The sequence below is a fragment of the Dendropsophus ebraccatus genome, chromosome 4 (genome assembly GCF_027789765.1).
Source record: "Dendropsophus ebraccatus isolate aDenEbr1 chromosome 4, aDenEbr1.pat, whole genome shotgun sequence".
Lineage (NCBI taxonomy): Eukaryota > Metazoa > Chordata > Amphibia > Anura > Hylidae > Dendropsophus > Dendropsophus ebraccatus.
The window spans coordinates 134,502,162-134,518,752 of NC_091457.1; the positions used below are offsets into that span (position 1 = coordinate 134,502,162).

At 41.8% G+C, this 16,591-nt stretch overlaps 1 protein-coding gene across 3 annotated transcripts in view; it reads left to right on the forward strand.

The window, feature by feature from the left end:
• The window catches only part of ATG7 (autophagy related 7), a 174,341-nt gene that overhangs the window by 57,723 nt on the left and 100,027 nt on the right, over positions 1-16,591 (forward strand). For all 3 annotated transcript variants that reach the window (XM_069968819.1, XM_069968820.1, XM_069968822.1), the window contains one exon: positions 10,104-10,226. In XM_069968819.1, the coding sequence (XP_069824920.1) occupies positions 10,104-10,226 (123 nt within the window). The remainder of the gene's footprint in view (positions 1-10,103; positions 10,227-16,591) is intronic.

The following is a 16,591-nucleotide window of genomic DNA, read 5'->3' on the forward strand; positions in this document are numbered from 1 at the left end:
TGCTTGGCCGAAATGCGTCCTACCTGATGCTTTGTGCACTACAATAAATTAGCAACATTATCTGTTGAGTGCCGGGTCCTTTCTACTATTATACTCAGACTACGTAAGAGACCGGCCGTTCCTTGACCTGGCCGGGTCACGGAACGGCCGGTCTCTGAAAAGATAATCCCGTCCGGTACTGCAGTACCGGCCGGATGATCTTTAGGGCTGCCTAGTTCTGATGCGGGCGCATCCGTGCGCGCCCGCATCAGAACTCTCCACTGCACACTATGGAGAGAGTGGTCGCAGCCGCTCGCTCCATAGTGTGCACTGACAGTGTGCTCTGGTTTTCATGTCAGTTGTTTGCGGTGCCGCTAGGGATTCCGGTCGGAGTGTATACTATGGGTATACACTTCATCCAGGATCCCATAGAAGGCAAGGCAACTTATATTTTTGTACAAAGTACTTTTACGAAAATAAATGTTGTGTGAACATAGCCTAAAGCTGTGAAGACATGGTCCTATTGTATATAATCATGGAAAAAATTATGTCATCAACCGCCCTTCCCCCCCAAAAAATACTGACCGTGTGAAAGTACTTACACAAGTCTTAAAGGGTTATCCAGTGCTACAAAAACATGGCCACTTCCCCCCCCCCCCCCCCCTCTCTCTCTCTCGTCTCCAGATTGGGTGGGGTTTCAAACCCAGTTCCATTGAAGTAAATGGAGCTTAATTCCAATCCAAACCTGAACTAGAGGGGGAAAAGTGGCCATGTTTTTGTAGCACTGGATAACCCCTTTAGTAGAACACCTGCCCCTGGATATATATACTGGCTGCCATCTTTGAATATACGAGATCCACTTTGACCATAAACCATGTCAGAGTATTGGATTCTTCCGTTCACAAGATAATACTTTTAACTGTTTGTTTGGAACAGAGGAGAAGCAGCTGCAAATAAAGCATTCACACTGGACGGACAGACACATGCCCACTAGAATAAAGGTGAAGGGATTGTCCAGCTAGGAATGTTTTTATGAATATTCTCAGGAAATATAATAAAATAACCCTTACTAGTCTTACGCTGTCATTGGAATTACAGAGCTCTGGTCCCTGCTGTGTTTTTAACTACCCCGTCCATGAGAATATTTAAAGAAACCCCTTTGTTATCTCAAAGAATATTGTATTCTTACTACTTCCATGTCACATACATTATTTAGATGCTGACCAGCCTTAGAACAGTAATTCTGCTAGATCCATTGGAGACACTACTCTAGTTCCTCCGTGTCAGCAGTTCTGTAGGGCCCAGATAGTCGGCATTCCGGGTCCAGAATCAGACTACAGTCTGCCACTTAGGTTAAACTGACCTATAGTATCATTGCTGCACCCCCTATCAAAGAACTTTCAGGGACCTTTTACACATGCAGATTACTGCCCTGTACGAGTGACTATGTACAAGTCAGTTATCACCTGTTGAAAATATCATTTAGAATAGATGGTCCAATTATTGCCTATAAGGTTATGTTCACACATAGCGTTTAATTAGCATTTACGCAGTAGATAATCACTATTTTTGCCACGATTCTGTCAAAATAGCCATAATGAACGCTGATTAAACTACGTGTGAACATAGCCTTAGTGGCTGCTTAAAGAATTGCTGGATCGTTCATGTGGCTGTTCACTTCCTTCATTATGATGATTTATGGGGCCGTACAATCCTAGAGATTAGTCGTCTAATGAGCAGTCACCTGCCTATTGACAAATCAATCTACCTTTTAAACAGGGCAATAATTGGCCAATAATTGCCCCTGTGTAAATTGCATTGTCTATTTTGACTATGTGTTAAATGCAGGTTTAGCCTCTGATATCGCTCTTTGCATTGTACTGTAGCATGCACTAAATCATGTCGACTATGTGTGAATGAGGCTTTGAGAACTAATATGTATTGCACTGTTTTTTTTTTTTTTTTACATATCTTCATTACAAAAAATTTTGCAAAGAAAACCTGCCATTTCTGAACATGGCCTTTTACACTCTTTAATGATGTTTGTGATTTTTTATGTTAAGTTTAATGTTAAAAAGGGGGGCTTGTTTTCTATGGTACATTTTTTATTTTATTTATATATATATATATATATATATATATATATATATATATATATATATTAAATACTATATCATGGGTCTCCAAAACCACAATTCCCATCATGCCTGGTCAGCTTAAGCTTTGGATTTAGCTGTCCAGGCATGATGGGAAATGTAGTACTGCAACAGCTGGAGGGCCACAGTTTGGAGGTCCATGTACTATATAGTCAACCCTATGATGAGAGTCGGAGATCACAGCAAATGCACTATGCCGCTATAAAAGGAGCTTCAAGAGAAAATGAGAAGAAAAATAGCTTGACTCTTTCCCATTAAGCTTTTTTGAGAAACCTTATTTTTAAATAGAGACGTCTTAAAACAATGATGAAAACGTCCTCAGAAAAGCTACTAGGTGGAATCCCTCTATGGGTAAACATAAAGAATACAAAAGGCAACACCGGCACACCAGATATTAGTGCACCCATCTCTTTATTATTGTGAGCTGTGCCTATCCTACCCTTCACATCTCTCTATGGGTGCAACAATAATTCATTCAGGTACATGTGACAAACTGGAGGTCTCTCATGCCTCAACTGAGGTCTTTAGATATCACAATAAGAAATATCAGGCTGGACAATCACAGTAGAGAACTCTTCTACCTCTAGAATATCTTCCAATATTGCTCACTTTTATGGCACGTCAGACCCCTTCAAGCAGAATGACTGGTTATGTGGCCTGAGGGTAAAGTATAATTGGCTTATGCAACAAGACAAATGACCAAACACCAAAGCAAGTTATGTCAGAATGACTGAGAAGAAGCCTTTTTTAAAAAAAAAATGGCCGTGTCAAGTCATGACCTGAACACAGAATGTCTACCTTTTGTAGTTCTGAAAAGATGTTTATTGCTGACAGTGAGAGACAAAATAGTAATCTTGAAGATATTATACCTTTTAAAAGGTGGATGATGTTATATGGTGAGCTTTCAAGACAACGCAGGCCACCACAAAAACAAATATATTATTATTATTATTATATATTTAAAAAAAAAAATCTCAAGCCTTCCAGTACTTCCAGCTGCTGTAGGTTCTACAGAAAGTGGTGTATTCTTTCCAGTCTCAAAAGCAGGAGATGTTTTTTTATAGGGATTGGCAACTGCTCTGGACAGTTCATGTCACGGACAGAGGTGACAGCAGAGAGCACTGTGTTACATTACCAAGAATACAAGATTTCTTGCAAGTAGCATCTGATAAGTACTGAAAGACATGACTTTTTTTCAATGGAAATAAATTACAAATCTCTGGCACCAGTTTATTTGAAAGAAAAAATGTTTCTGACCTATCCCTTTAAATCGTTTGTTTATTGGCATCCAAAAATACACCAGTATTGGAATATTATCAAGCCTGCTAGATAAAGACCCAATGGGGGAGATTTATCAAACTGGTGTAAAGTAGAATAGTCTTAGTTGCCCCTAGCAACCAATCAGATTCCACCTTTTATTTTTCAAAGAATCTGTGAGGAATGAAAGGTGGAATCTGATTTGTTGCTAGGGGCAACTAAGACAATTCTACTTTACACCAGTTTGATAAATCTCCCCCAATGTGTATTTTTGGATTCTAATAGACTAAGGGTATGTTCACACTGAGCAAATACGGCGGAATCCCGCTGTGCTCAGTGTCCTCCAGTGAGTGAATGGGAAGGCACACACGTCCGCTTCCTCCCCTCTCCACTCAAAGAAGTGACATATCACTTCTTTGAGCGGAGAGCCGCGGCAGCGGAGGAGCGCATGCTCTCTCATGGATGGGCTATGACACACTGAGACTGGCGGAATTCCGCCTGTTTTACTGAGTGTGAACATACCCTTAGGGGGAGATTTATCAAACCGGTGTAAAGTAGAACAGGCTCAGTTGCCCCTAGCAACCAATTAGATTCCACTTTTCATTCCTCACAGACTCTTTGGAAAATGAAAGGTGGAATCTGATTGGTTGCTAGGGGCAACTGAGCCAATTCTACTTTACACCAGTTTGATAAATCTCCCCCTAAGTCTACAGTATAAATATAAAAGTGGAAGCTGTATGGACTTTCTCTTCATACTACTTAGATTATTACAGCTCAGGCCTGGTTTTAGTGACTATGACAGCTACATGTCCACTGTATCTGAATCATGGCAGACAAAGGTGACAACTTCCCATCAGTGAGGGGAGCACCAGAAATGGCTCCACCAGGGTACTGTGCATGGAGAGCTTAAGAGGACTGGGACGTTTTACTGGAAGGGTGTAAAGATACAACCTGACCAGCACATCACTTTGCTATAAACCACATTGTACAACAGTGTTAGTCAAATCCCATTCACAAGATACCATTTGGTCATACATCTTAACTACTGCAGGGACTACACCACATCTAATCCCGCACATGTAGCCTAATAGCAGAAAGCCACAGCTTTGTATGAGCGGCCTTTCCTCTTTACCATGTAAGGTATCTATATTCCAGTCAGTACGCGCAATGACCATAGGTATGGCCGGCTCTGAAAGTTTCACAACCACCCTTCCCATTACTATTGAATGAAACCATTTGCTCTAAGTCCAGCGTTGTCTTCACTGAAAACAGGCTCGGCTTCCTTCCTCCGCTCCCTTTCCTGTTTGTGTATGGGAACCTTCCCTCGGTGTGTAAGGACAGGAAGGTCACTCTTTCTATGGAAGTCTGAGCCCTGCCAGGACCTCACTACACACTTTTTTTTTTGAGTACTCGCAGACCTTTGTCGTATTGGCTCTTTATGGCTCGTAATGTTTAGATTTGTATCATAGACTGGAGGAGCCTGTATCAATGGTCCGTGCAGTAGGACAACATCCTGCAAAACACAGTGTATAGCATGAATGACTTTGGATGGTAAACATTGCATAATCATTGGCTTAGAGCAGGCGTCGGGAACTCTGATTTTATGGTACAGTGGGAACAATTTAAATTGTGCTTTTTATTGACTTTGGCAAATGGTGCATATCCCAGAATAGAACTGGTATTATTATTCATAAACATATAGCCCCTATATAAATGTATAACTAACCTAAACAAAAAATACCCAAATAATTCAGTCCTAAACTCACAAAAGAATATATACCAAAACAAAACAAAGATCCACAAGGGATCACAAAAGATGCAGGACAATCACAGATAAATATAATTATAATCTTTATTCAAATATTTCTTATTTAAAAATTCATAAAGATGAGGGAAATGAAACAGAACCAAATAGAAATATCTGAAAAAAGATTATAATTATATTTATCTGTGATTGTCCTGCATCTTTTGTGATCCCTTGTGGATCTTTGTTTTGGTTTGAAATTTATAACTAAGAAGACATATATCCATACTTAAACCTACGGCACACTACAATAAATCCAAATTTTTGCTCTCCTATCAAATCTGTAGGAAGTCAGTGTTGCCTTTGTAGATAGTGATGTATTATAGCACTACCTTAAATTGTAATAATGGAGCAGCATGCAGATAGATGGAAATAGAGATAATGGTGGAAACTTATCAAGCTTTGCCCTTGCTCCTCTCAGTGTTTTGGTTTATTAAAGTGCGTAGAAACAGAAGACGGTCAGCACTCAGACAAAAAGTCCCTTTAGATTAAGGTGCGGTGTTCTTATTTTGGCTGCATGCCACTCTAGGACCACGTGAGAATGGTCCCTGGACCCAATGGCATTCAACGGAAGATAAACATAAAGATTCTCTCCAGCTCACTTAAAATTCAATCCTTTATTAGTATAATGTTTTAAAAGGCCGATGCGTTTCGGGCTTGCTCGCCCTTAGTCATGGTTCTGTATCATCTGGTCCTGAGACGACTCACAAATTCAGAGGCCGTCACCCAAAATGAAGAGGGGGACTATAGCAGTCCATTCCCCACAACGATAAGTGAACAGAGTGGCGTGTATAGCCACGTCGCATGAGACAAATCTTTGTTTATTAAAGTGCATAGGAGCTGAACTGCAGTAATCCTGCACAGCCACTTCATAGACTGAACCTTATGGCTTTGATCACATATATGTACATATATGTGTCACTAACAGCTGATCAATTGGGGGAGCGGCACCTGTTGTTGTACCCCACTGATCAGTTATGGGTAGCCTGTCCTGAGGATGGGTCATCGGTCACTAAGTCCATTAAAAACCCTTTTAATTCTTTTTCTTTTTCAGTAGTGCTGTAGGTTGGGGTATAAATAACCCTGCGCAGGGCACCACCTAACTGAAAGCTAGCCCTGCACATATCATACCAACCACCCTTTAATCCACCCCACTGGATAACGCCCATCGGCCATAACTCTTGTATCTTGTATCCCACCTTCGGGCCACCTTCTTGATTTTACAAATCACCTGTGATGGTTATGATTTCTAATAGGACATGTAGCCATATATCTTCTGAACTTATACAGATTATTCCAATTTGTGAGGGTTCTTGAGAGTCACAGAGGCCCATCTAAGGCATTAGAGGGGTTGCAGGGTGTGTGCTGTGCAGCATTGTCAGGCTGCGTGCGAACTATAGTCCAACACTTGGCACTATAGTGGTGACCCTGCCTGTCTATGTCTTACATGGGCACCCATTCCTTTGAATATGCATCAATTGTACAGGGCTCCAGCAGGTGATTATAAAGGTGAAGCACACTGTGTCAGTTGTGTACAGGCAGTCCTCCTCCTACAAATATGGCAGCTTCTTACAGATCAGAGTCAAATAATTACAGTTTCTAGTGTTACTGCTGCTGTCTGCCCTAACACGTCTATGATCTGATTTTGGGGCCTGAGGTGTTAAGACTGTGACAGTGACTGTGATATATAATTATTTTACACCTTGATCTGTTGCTCTTTGATGTTCAGCACACAGGTTTTGTCTAAATCTTACTCGCTTCTATGGATTGCATATTTTTGTAAATTATACTGACAGTCTGGGGAGGTTACTTTACAGTCCTACCTATATTACAGTAACAAACCTGTAGGTCACCTCTTCTTTTTTTTTTTTTTTTTTTAAGACTAGTTGTTCTATGCTCCTAAAGGGGTTTTCCAGGTAAAATAGACTGATGAGCTATATACAGGACAGCTCATCAGTCGCTGATCATCGCCCATACTACACAGTGAAAGGGGCCTGGAAGCAGTTGTGTCCATTCACTGTGTAGTGTCCCGAAATGGTTACTGCTGCCATTCACTTAAATAGGAGCTTGGCTACAGGTACAAGTCGCCACCAGTGTTGAGTGGACTTCTCGATCTGCCAAAAAACATGGATACAGCCATAGGCTGTATCCATGTTTTCCAGGACTGCCCAGGAAGACAACCAACATCTCCAACCACTATGAGTCAAATGCCGAGCGTTAGGGTTCAGAAAACGTTGCGGAACCCCAACAGTTCTGCAAGTCTGCTCAACACTAGTCGCCACCACTACACAGTGAACTACCGTACTTTTGGCCGGTAAGTCTATTTTGTCTGAAAATCCCCTTTAAAGAGAAGGCATTAGCTTTTTTTGTTTGTTTTTTTGGTACTGATCAGAGCCAGAGTCAGATTTCATTAATCTGTTTATTTTTTGTACCTTATTATGCAGACTGACATATTGCTTGAGCTATTGCCTAAAAATTTAGAGATTTTTACAGGGAGAGGGAAACTTGAGTTGGGAGCAACATACACTGTGTGCACCTATGTTCTCTATATACTGGTGTCACCTGTCAAGGTACTCTTGTTTATGATGGTAAGAAGTGCACTGGTGGGAAAAGATCTGCTCAGAACAAGGATGTCTTGGCTTAGTTTTAGGCCTAGTGGGCAGAAAGGAAACTGCAAAAGAACACACTTTTTTTTTTACAACCTTACAAATACCTTACAAAATTGACACCCTCTTTTTGACACCCCAGTAACAAAAGTTAGCACATTCTTTCAACAGGCAAAGTAATCAATATCTTAATGAAACAATGAACAGAACAGTTTACCTAAATATAAAAAAAATTGCATAAATAATACAAAAATCACTGATTCTATATGGGACTCTGTGGGAAAACAAATATATCTGAATGTGCTGTAGTCGTCCTTTACTTGGAATGTGCAGAACAAACATGACACTCTATTATAGTACCGCAAATAACATACTTATGTGTCAAAGCTGGCTACATGACCTACACTTACCACGCGAGGCCATAAAATCCAAATGCCTTTATTGATAATCCAGTAGCAAAAAATACACAGTGAAACCTTTTGTTACAATAACTTGGTCTGAGAGAGTTTTGAAAGATGCTAACAATTAAAAAAAATTGTAACTCTCTAAACGCCCATCCGCATCAGGGACCCTGTGGAACTGTGGAGATCCTCCTGTGGAAGCGAGCAACTCGGCCTTATCTCCTATTTCTGCTGCTGGAGGACCGAGTGTGAGTGAGGCTGCGTTGCCTCGCTACTCCAGGCAGCCAAATCCTGCGTGCTCAGACTTAACCGAAGCGATGAGAGCTTCAACTCCCCCGGGTCTTGTCCGGACATCTTCCACCACTCCCGCGCACGTGTGGCCGCCATCTTGCCTACACGTGGCACTGGACGGTGTATAACCGCTGCTTCCCTCTTACCCCTAAATTAAACTTTTCACCTGTAGCTGCTCCAGACAGCCGGCACTAGTACCAGTAGGTACCAGCACCAGCAGGTGTGCAGCCACCTGGGGAGTTGTCTGTGGAGGGAGAGTTAACTGATTAACCCCTTCTTTACTGGTGTTTTTTATTGATACAGAGCACCTTACCTACCTTATTTTTGGGTTGTGGAACGAAGTGTGCATTTCAATTATTTCTTAGGATGCCGATTTATCGCTCCATGTAATAGAGACAACAATCGGCTGATCGTTGGTTTAGGTTTGGACCTTAAATCCCCGGGTGCTGGCCGCGCATTGCTACGTTTAATAGCGATTTACGGCCGACGGTTGACAATTGCCTGAACACCTGACACCTTACCTCTCCGCTCCTTGTCTTCTCTGCTGTGCTCAGCGGCTTCCTGGTCCCGGCGGCTGCAGCATCTGAGCGGTCTGTCAGCTGACAGGCTGCTCAGCCAATAACAGGCTGCGGCCAGGAGCAACAGTGAAGCTGTGGAGCCTAGGAGAGCGGGGAGAGGTAAGGTATCAGGTGTTGGGCAAGGGCTGCATGGACATCGCTAACGATGTCCATACAGCCCTTACTGCACGATTATCGGGACATCTAATAGGTCCAGTAAACAAGCGCCGATCTAGTAGATCGACGCTCGTTCCCTTTAAATTATCGGGCCGTAGTCGGCCCATGTAATAGGACCCTTACAGTCTATGGCCCTGCATTCTCACAGCAGATTTTCATCCCAGGGCCATAGACTGTCATTGTACCGAATATAGCAGCGGATTTTACTGTAAAAGGCACCAGGGCCATAGACTGTCATTGTACCGAATATCGCAGCGGATTTTACTGTGAAACGCGCAATATGAAATTCACTTCACGAATATGGTGCGTGTGAATGCAGCCTTATGGGATCATTTACTTCAATTTACGAGTGATTTGGATTGTATGGGGATGAGAAAGAGATCCCATATACAAAGTTAAAAAAAGTCCCTCCATTCATTGATGGTACATAAATTGCATCAATATTACAGAGCTCACAATTCCTGTGTAGGTATCTGTGGGAAAACAAATATATCTGAATGTACAGTAGCTGTCCTTTAACTTGGATTGTTCAGAACAAACATGACTCTCTATTATAGTACTGTAATTACCTGTACATAATAACCTGTACAAACACAAAAGCACACAAGGTCGTTCTTTACTTTGGGCAGAAAAGCCATTTATCTCTGTTAGATTACTAGAAGAGCAATAAAAAAAAATCGTAGTGCTCCATGCTTTCTGGCGGTTTATACCAGTACTTGTATTCAGGCGACAGCTAAGAAACAGGTTCCCCAAGATCCACAGAAGTGTCGGTCCGTAGATAAGTTGAACTTCGTGAGCCGCTGTAATACGTTTACTGTAATTTGTAAGTGACGGATGGCACTTACAACTCTAATGCTTACCTCTTGTCTTTTCAGGTGATTGATCAGTATGAGAAAGATGGCTTCCAGTTCTTGGCCAAGGTTTTTAACTCTTCGCATTCCTTCCTGGAAGATTTAACGGGTCTCACGTTACTGCATCAGGAGACGCAGGCGGCAGAGGTCAGAATTTCTTTTCTATATAGCAATTGTTTTTTTTTTACCCGTTTGAAAAAATAAAATCACTTTTGGGCAACAAAATGTAATTAAAATTTGTCAATGCCACCAATTTTCATGATTTAGGATTATGACAACACCACCAGAAACAAAGCTCTTTATAGGACTAAGGCCGCCTTGTGTGGACAAAACATTGCATGTGGAATTGAACTTGGATAAAGAGCTTCATCTCTGTTGATGCTGTTGCTATTCAACATCCTTGGTGTATGTAAGTGGGGACTGGATGGACCCAATCCACCACCACCACCACTGGGATTTGCACCTACACCTGTCCACATCGTGCTGCTTATAAGCTATACTTCTGTTCCAGCAGTGTCCATCATGTCTGACCATCCATAATATGTCTTCACTAGAGATGAGCACATGTCTGTATCCATGTTTTCCCGGACTCCCTAGGGCTGCATCCAACTTTTTTACCCATCAGTAATCAAATGCTGAGTGATTGGACTCAAACATGCTCGAGCAGCACTCATCTCATCACATTAAAGTGAATCTGTCACCTTAATTTCTGCTGACACTGTTAGGTCAAGGAGACACATGGTACCTTTCATATATCAAACTTAAAAGTGATGCACCCAACGCATGTCAGATCGCTACAAACCTCATCATGCATTTACATATATTTAGAGATAGATAGATATAGTTGTATGGCACATATATAAGTTTCCTTGCCCATTATCACGACATCGGTGGCACTAGGTTCTCTCAGCAGAATACAGAAGTTTTCCGGAAGTTGATTTCCTCTAACAGCCGTAGATTATTATGCGCATCATAAAAGGATCAGATGATACCAATAAGACAGCATGGTTTCCTAGAGCCACCAATGGAATTACAGCTTTGATTTTCCAAGGCCGGTTGGAAAATAAGTGCATCAACGTAATTGGTTTTACTGGCAACCCTTCCTTCCTTTCCCCTTGTTTTCAGAAATCCCTATTGTCTTTGTTAGCTCCGGGATGGGCTTTCCATCACTGCCCGTCTAGGCATGTCATCTCTTCGGCAGTTTATGAAGCTTCATATCATTGTCTTGCTAACAAGTACCCTGGAAGGTAATACTTCACAGATTTGAAGTAGTCTTGTTTACTTTCATATATCTTCGTAATATGATTGTGCTCCATCCAGTTCCTCTTACTATAAATCCCGCAGCCTTGGCCTGTCTGCTAATAATAGAGCGATGATTCAAGTTACTCTGCGAGTTATGTGAAGACCGTGCTTACCTCATCTCCTAAGATAGCTTCCACCTGACTCCTGAGTGCAGCTCTACACAAAGATTTAATGCCTTTCGCTCCTGTATCCAGTGTCAGGAGTCGGTAAACTGTTGATCATTGTGAGAAGGATCTTACTGTGTTAGGAGCTTATTAAGAAGTTTTTCAGGATAGAGCATAATTTGCCTGTGGTTGAGCTACTGTGATGGTTCAACTGTCATTGGCTCTATGTATACAGAGTGAAGAAAATCAGCCAGTCATATTGTCTTATGCGGTGTTTAGCCGAATAGCCACATATATATTAGTAATTCATTTGATGCTTATGTCTCCCGTCCTTCCTGTACACATGGCCATCCAGCACAGCCATCCATTGGTTCTCTATGAGATAGGGGCAAGTTGCCACCAAACTGCCATCGTGCCGATTTATCCCTCCAAGAATAAGAGGGTCAGGCATTGAAAGTCCATCACGTCTGACCCCTTTTGTCCACTACATCTGTTGGTGGAGGATCACTCATACACCTTATACTGTTGGCTAAGAATGCCACCAGTAGCAGGTCCAGCCAACTTACAAAGCATGTGGGTACCTTTAGGGATAGTCCTTTATGTGCAGGAAAAAACAGGTGATCTATGCCACACCCTTAGCCAAAGATGGAATCAACCATGAGGACAATGACATCTCTGTTTGACATCTTGAAAGTCCTGCGAGATTCTGTATTCCATTATATTGCAGAAGGCCGTGCAAATCGACAATTAACTAAGTTCTTGGTTCCAGATGCAAACACGCAATTATGTAAAATAAAAAACTGTTCATAGTGGTATTGTGTCGCCATTGATCTTTACAGCCCTAGGCGTTCTTCGCCATAAAGTTACAGCTATATAAAGAGCTAGTTATTTTACTGCTGAAGGCCATACCTCCCATCTAACAGCCACACTTTCTAAGCGGAGTATGTAATTGAATGCCTCTATAGTTGTCTTTATGTTGTGTTATAGTAAAGGTCGTCTCTTGGAATAGCCTGTTTTTCTATTCCTACTAGAATGAAGGTAAGCACAGAAAGAAATACAAGATAAAATGCACCTTACGTATAAAGTATAGTCCTCACTGTTGTTAAAGTGTACCTCCAGTACAAAATGAAAATGGCAGTGTTCTTATATCCTTTTATCTAAAGTTGGGTTCACATTATGATTTGTACTTATACTACATGTTTATGTTAGAATCCTGTCAAAATATGTGTGTGTGTATTGGCACGGCCCCATTCACTCAACTAATGACGACATTTGGCCCATTTTCCATACATATATATGTATTTACAGGACTTCTAGAGCTCAGCGCTCTGTACTGGTCCTAACATAATCTGTAATTACATTCAGGCCATTAAAGGGGTATTCCCATCCTGTAAAGGTTGCTTTGCGGCCCCAACCAGCCTGTCTTAGAACTCCAGAGGTGGTTACAAAACCGAAAATGTGCGGGACAAACATAGTTTACATAGCACTAGAGATGAGCGAAGCTCGAGCATGCTCGAGTCCATCCGAACCCGAACTTTCGGCATATGATTAGCGGTGGCTGCTGAACTTGGATAAAGCCCTCAGGCTATGTGGAAAACATGGATATAGTCATTGGCTGTATCCATGTTTTCCAGACAAGCTTAGAGCTTTATCCAAGTTCAGCAGCCCCAGCTGATCAAATACCGAGCGTTCGGGTTCGGATCGACTCGAACCCGAACCCGGTTCGCTCATCTCTACATAGCACCCATTGAATTTAACAGGCGTTCCTCAGGCCCCCCCAGTGCATAGTTCAGCCTGCCCTTCGCCATTGATGCTTATAATTAGGCACATTCAAGAATGCATAAGGAGTCTGGGCTGGATTACTGGACTGTGCATCAGTAGATATGACCGTAGGAGGTGGTGGGCAGGCTGACTGTGCACCAGGGGGCTGAGGAACACCCCCAGTGCTCCAAAGGAGCGTATTTACATATTTTTACTAGATCAGATTTCTTAAAAACAGTGGGACTTAAATTAATCACAAAATTGATGCTGGATAAAGTAGGTAGGGGGCAACCGGGAACTATCCGCAGGCTCATATGCAGGATCAATTTGTGTAACTCCCATGCTTCAGCTGTTTCGTCTTTCCAACCACCTCCAGCAGCCGCAAAACGAACCATCTTTACGAGATGGCAATACCCCTTTACAGTAAATGGGGCAATTTATATCAATTCAGTCTTGTAGTATCCACTACTTTAGCACTTCATTTGAATATATTGTGATTTTCGACTCTCTCTATTTTCCCCACTACATTGATTGCTTCTTGCTCTCAGGTGGTTAAGTCATGAGAAGAAATGCTTAGATCAGGCCCTTTTATTCTACTAACGCTTTCACGTGATGTCTCATATTTGGCAGCCGACTTCCTGGGTCTTGTTACAACGTGTTTTAGGATCTTAGAAAGAATTTTCATTGTGTTTATTGTAGAGAGAAAAAGTTTCTTAGCAACAGTAACACAATTATCTGCAGGCACATAAAAAGAGACAGCGCTGGAGTGCCGGGATTTATTATCTCCCTGCTGCTGCTGCTGCTAGGAAAGGAAACCCCAGCCCTCAATTATACAAGGGCGTAAAGGACAATCCTAGTTTGTCATCGGCCCGTAGTGATATAAAATACACATTTATTAGCACTCCTTTCGATTCAGCAGAAAATGGCGCAGAAAATATTTTTTTATTTGACCACAGTTTAATTAGGTAATATTTTAATTATCAACTTTTTTCATTAGGAACTAGGGGCCGTAAAGATATTTATCCATAGCAACCGGTGACAGATATGTTGTACGTCCACTAGGTAATTAAAGAAGTTGATTTATAAGGTCTACGTAGGCATCCTCACCCATAAAGACTGTGCTAAGATCTGATCACTGCAGAGAGTATAATACCATTGTGTCTGTCTCAGTAAAGTTTATTAACAGTAAACCTGCAACCCCTGTTAATCTGAACTGAAGGATGTCTGCCCTGCTTAGTAACACATGCGGATAGCAGGAATTTAAAGGACGGCGAAAAATTTTATTAAAGGGGAATTTAAAGTCCGGCGAAAAATTTTATTAAAGGGGAACTCCGGATAAGGAAAACTTGTTTTCTATTAAAAGTACATTAAGGCTGGGTTCACACTACGTATATTTCAGTCAGTATTGCAACCAAAACCAGGAGTGGATTAAAAACACAGAAAGGCTCTGTCCACACAATGTTGAAATTGAGTGGATGGCCGCCATATAACAGTAAATAACTGCCATTATTTCAATATAACAGCCGTTGTTCTAAAATAACAGTAAATATTTGACATTAAATGGCGGCCATCCACTCAATTTCAACATTGTGTGAACAGAGCCTTTCTGTGTTTTCAATCCACTCCTGGTTTTGGTTGCAATATGAGGACCACAATACTGACTGAAATATACGTAGTGTGAACCCAGCCTAAAAGTTATATAGATTTGTCTATACAATGTATTATCGTATCTGTGCGGTTCTGCCACACTGGTAGCTGATAGAAATCCAGGAAGTGAAAAAAATGGCCTCTGTACAAATCCACATTGTCTTCTGCTCCTTCTGCTATCCCCCCTTAGAAGACAAATCTTCCATGTCTCTGTCTCACATTGTGTGTGTTTGCTAGACACAGGCTGATAATGTAGACAGGGGGCAGGGCGTGATTCACCATCTCTGACCGGCCAGAAGCAGGTGTTTCAACTTCGCTGATCAACTTCAAAGATAAAAGATGCTTGATCATAATATGTGTGTGGAAAGGAAAAGAAAAAAAAAAATAATTTAAATAGTTCTTTGCTTTATTCCAATATCAGCATTACAGGTAGAGAATACAGTGTGCTCTGCGGGTGGGACCACAATGAAATGATAAAGTACTGCAAATAATTTAGTGACAGAATGAAACTGCAATGTGTGAACACAGCCTAGATGTTCTGCAACAGCTTTGGGCGGGGAATGGGCAGGGTGGGGGACTGTGATGGAACAGCTGAGGGAAACAATTGCATTCTGGAACGTGTAGTACTGAGTACATCTGCTCAACCAGGAAATACAGAAACACAAAACAGAGCAAAACCCCCAAAACAAATAGATTTTTGGTAGTTTCAAAACTGGGATAGATAGGTAAGTATTGTTATATGCTTCTGTAGAAGTTTAATTTTTTTCTACCTCTACCTGGAGTTCCCCTTTAAACTGCCCCCCAAACGTTATACAAATTACCAATATACACTTCTTATGGGAAATGCACATAAAGTGCTTTTTTTTCCTGCACTTACTACTGCATCAAGGCCTTCCTCGATAAAATGGTGATGTCACGACCCGACTTCCAGAGCTGTGTGGGCTTTGGCTGCTGGAGAGGATGATGGCAGGGGGATGCTCAGTGTCCCTCCAGTGGCCTGTGTCCCTCAGTGTCCCCCTGCCATCATCCTCTCCGGCAGACACAGCCCGCACAGCTCTGGGAGTCGGGTCGTGCAGGGAGTAGTAATAAGTGCAGGGAAAAAAGCACTTTATAAGCATTTCCTGTAATAAGTGTATATTGCTGATTTGTATAACTTTTGGGGGGCAATACAATAATTTAATAACATTTTCACCAGACTTCTCCTTTAAGAATATGTATTAAGAAGATGTATTTACAAATTATGCTCATAGACGTTTACTGTACATCGTGCCGGCTAGTTTGCAGCCTTCGCTGCCCTCTTCTGCCTGACACAAAACACGTCAGATCCATGTGAAATCAATGATCATTGTCTAAAAGCCTTAACCCACAGATGTCATACAGGGCCCAGTCTGATAGATGGTCAGCAGTTCCTAATTATGCCGGAAGGCCACCATACACATTATATGTGTGTCTACCAAACCCACTGTTTCTGATGGGACCGGCCAACCATCTGATGTGGTTGGTGCCTTCTTTACTCTCCCCTATAGGAAGGAAAAATTGGGCTTTGGGTTTTAACTGTCTTCAGGGGAAAAAGCGACCACCAAAAGTGTCTAACAGCGGCTTACCTCTCCCCTCTCTTTATCCAGAACACAAGAATGCCCGGACAACTCAGCATTCATGTTCATGGAGGGATTGGCAGAGAAAGCTGTTGGCCAAATG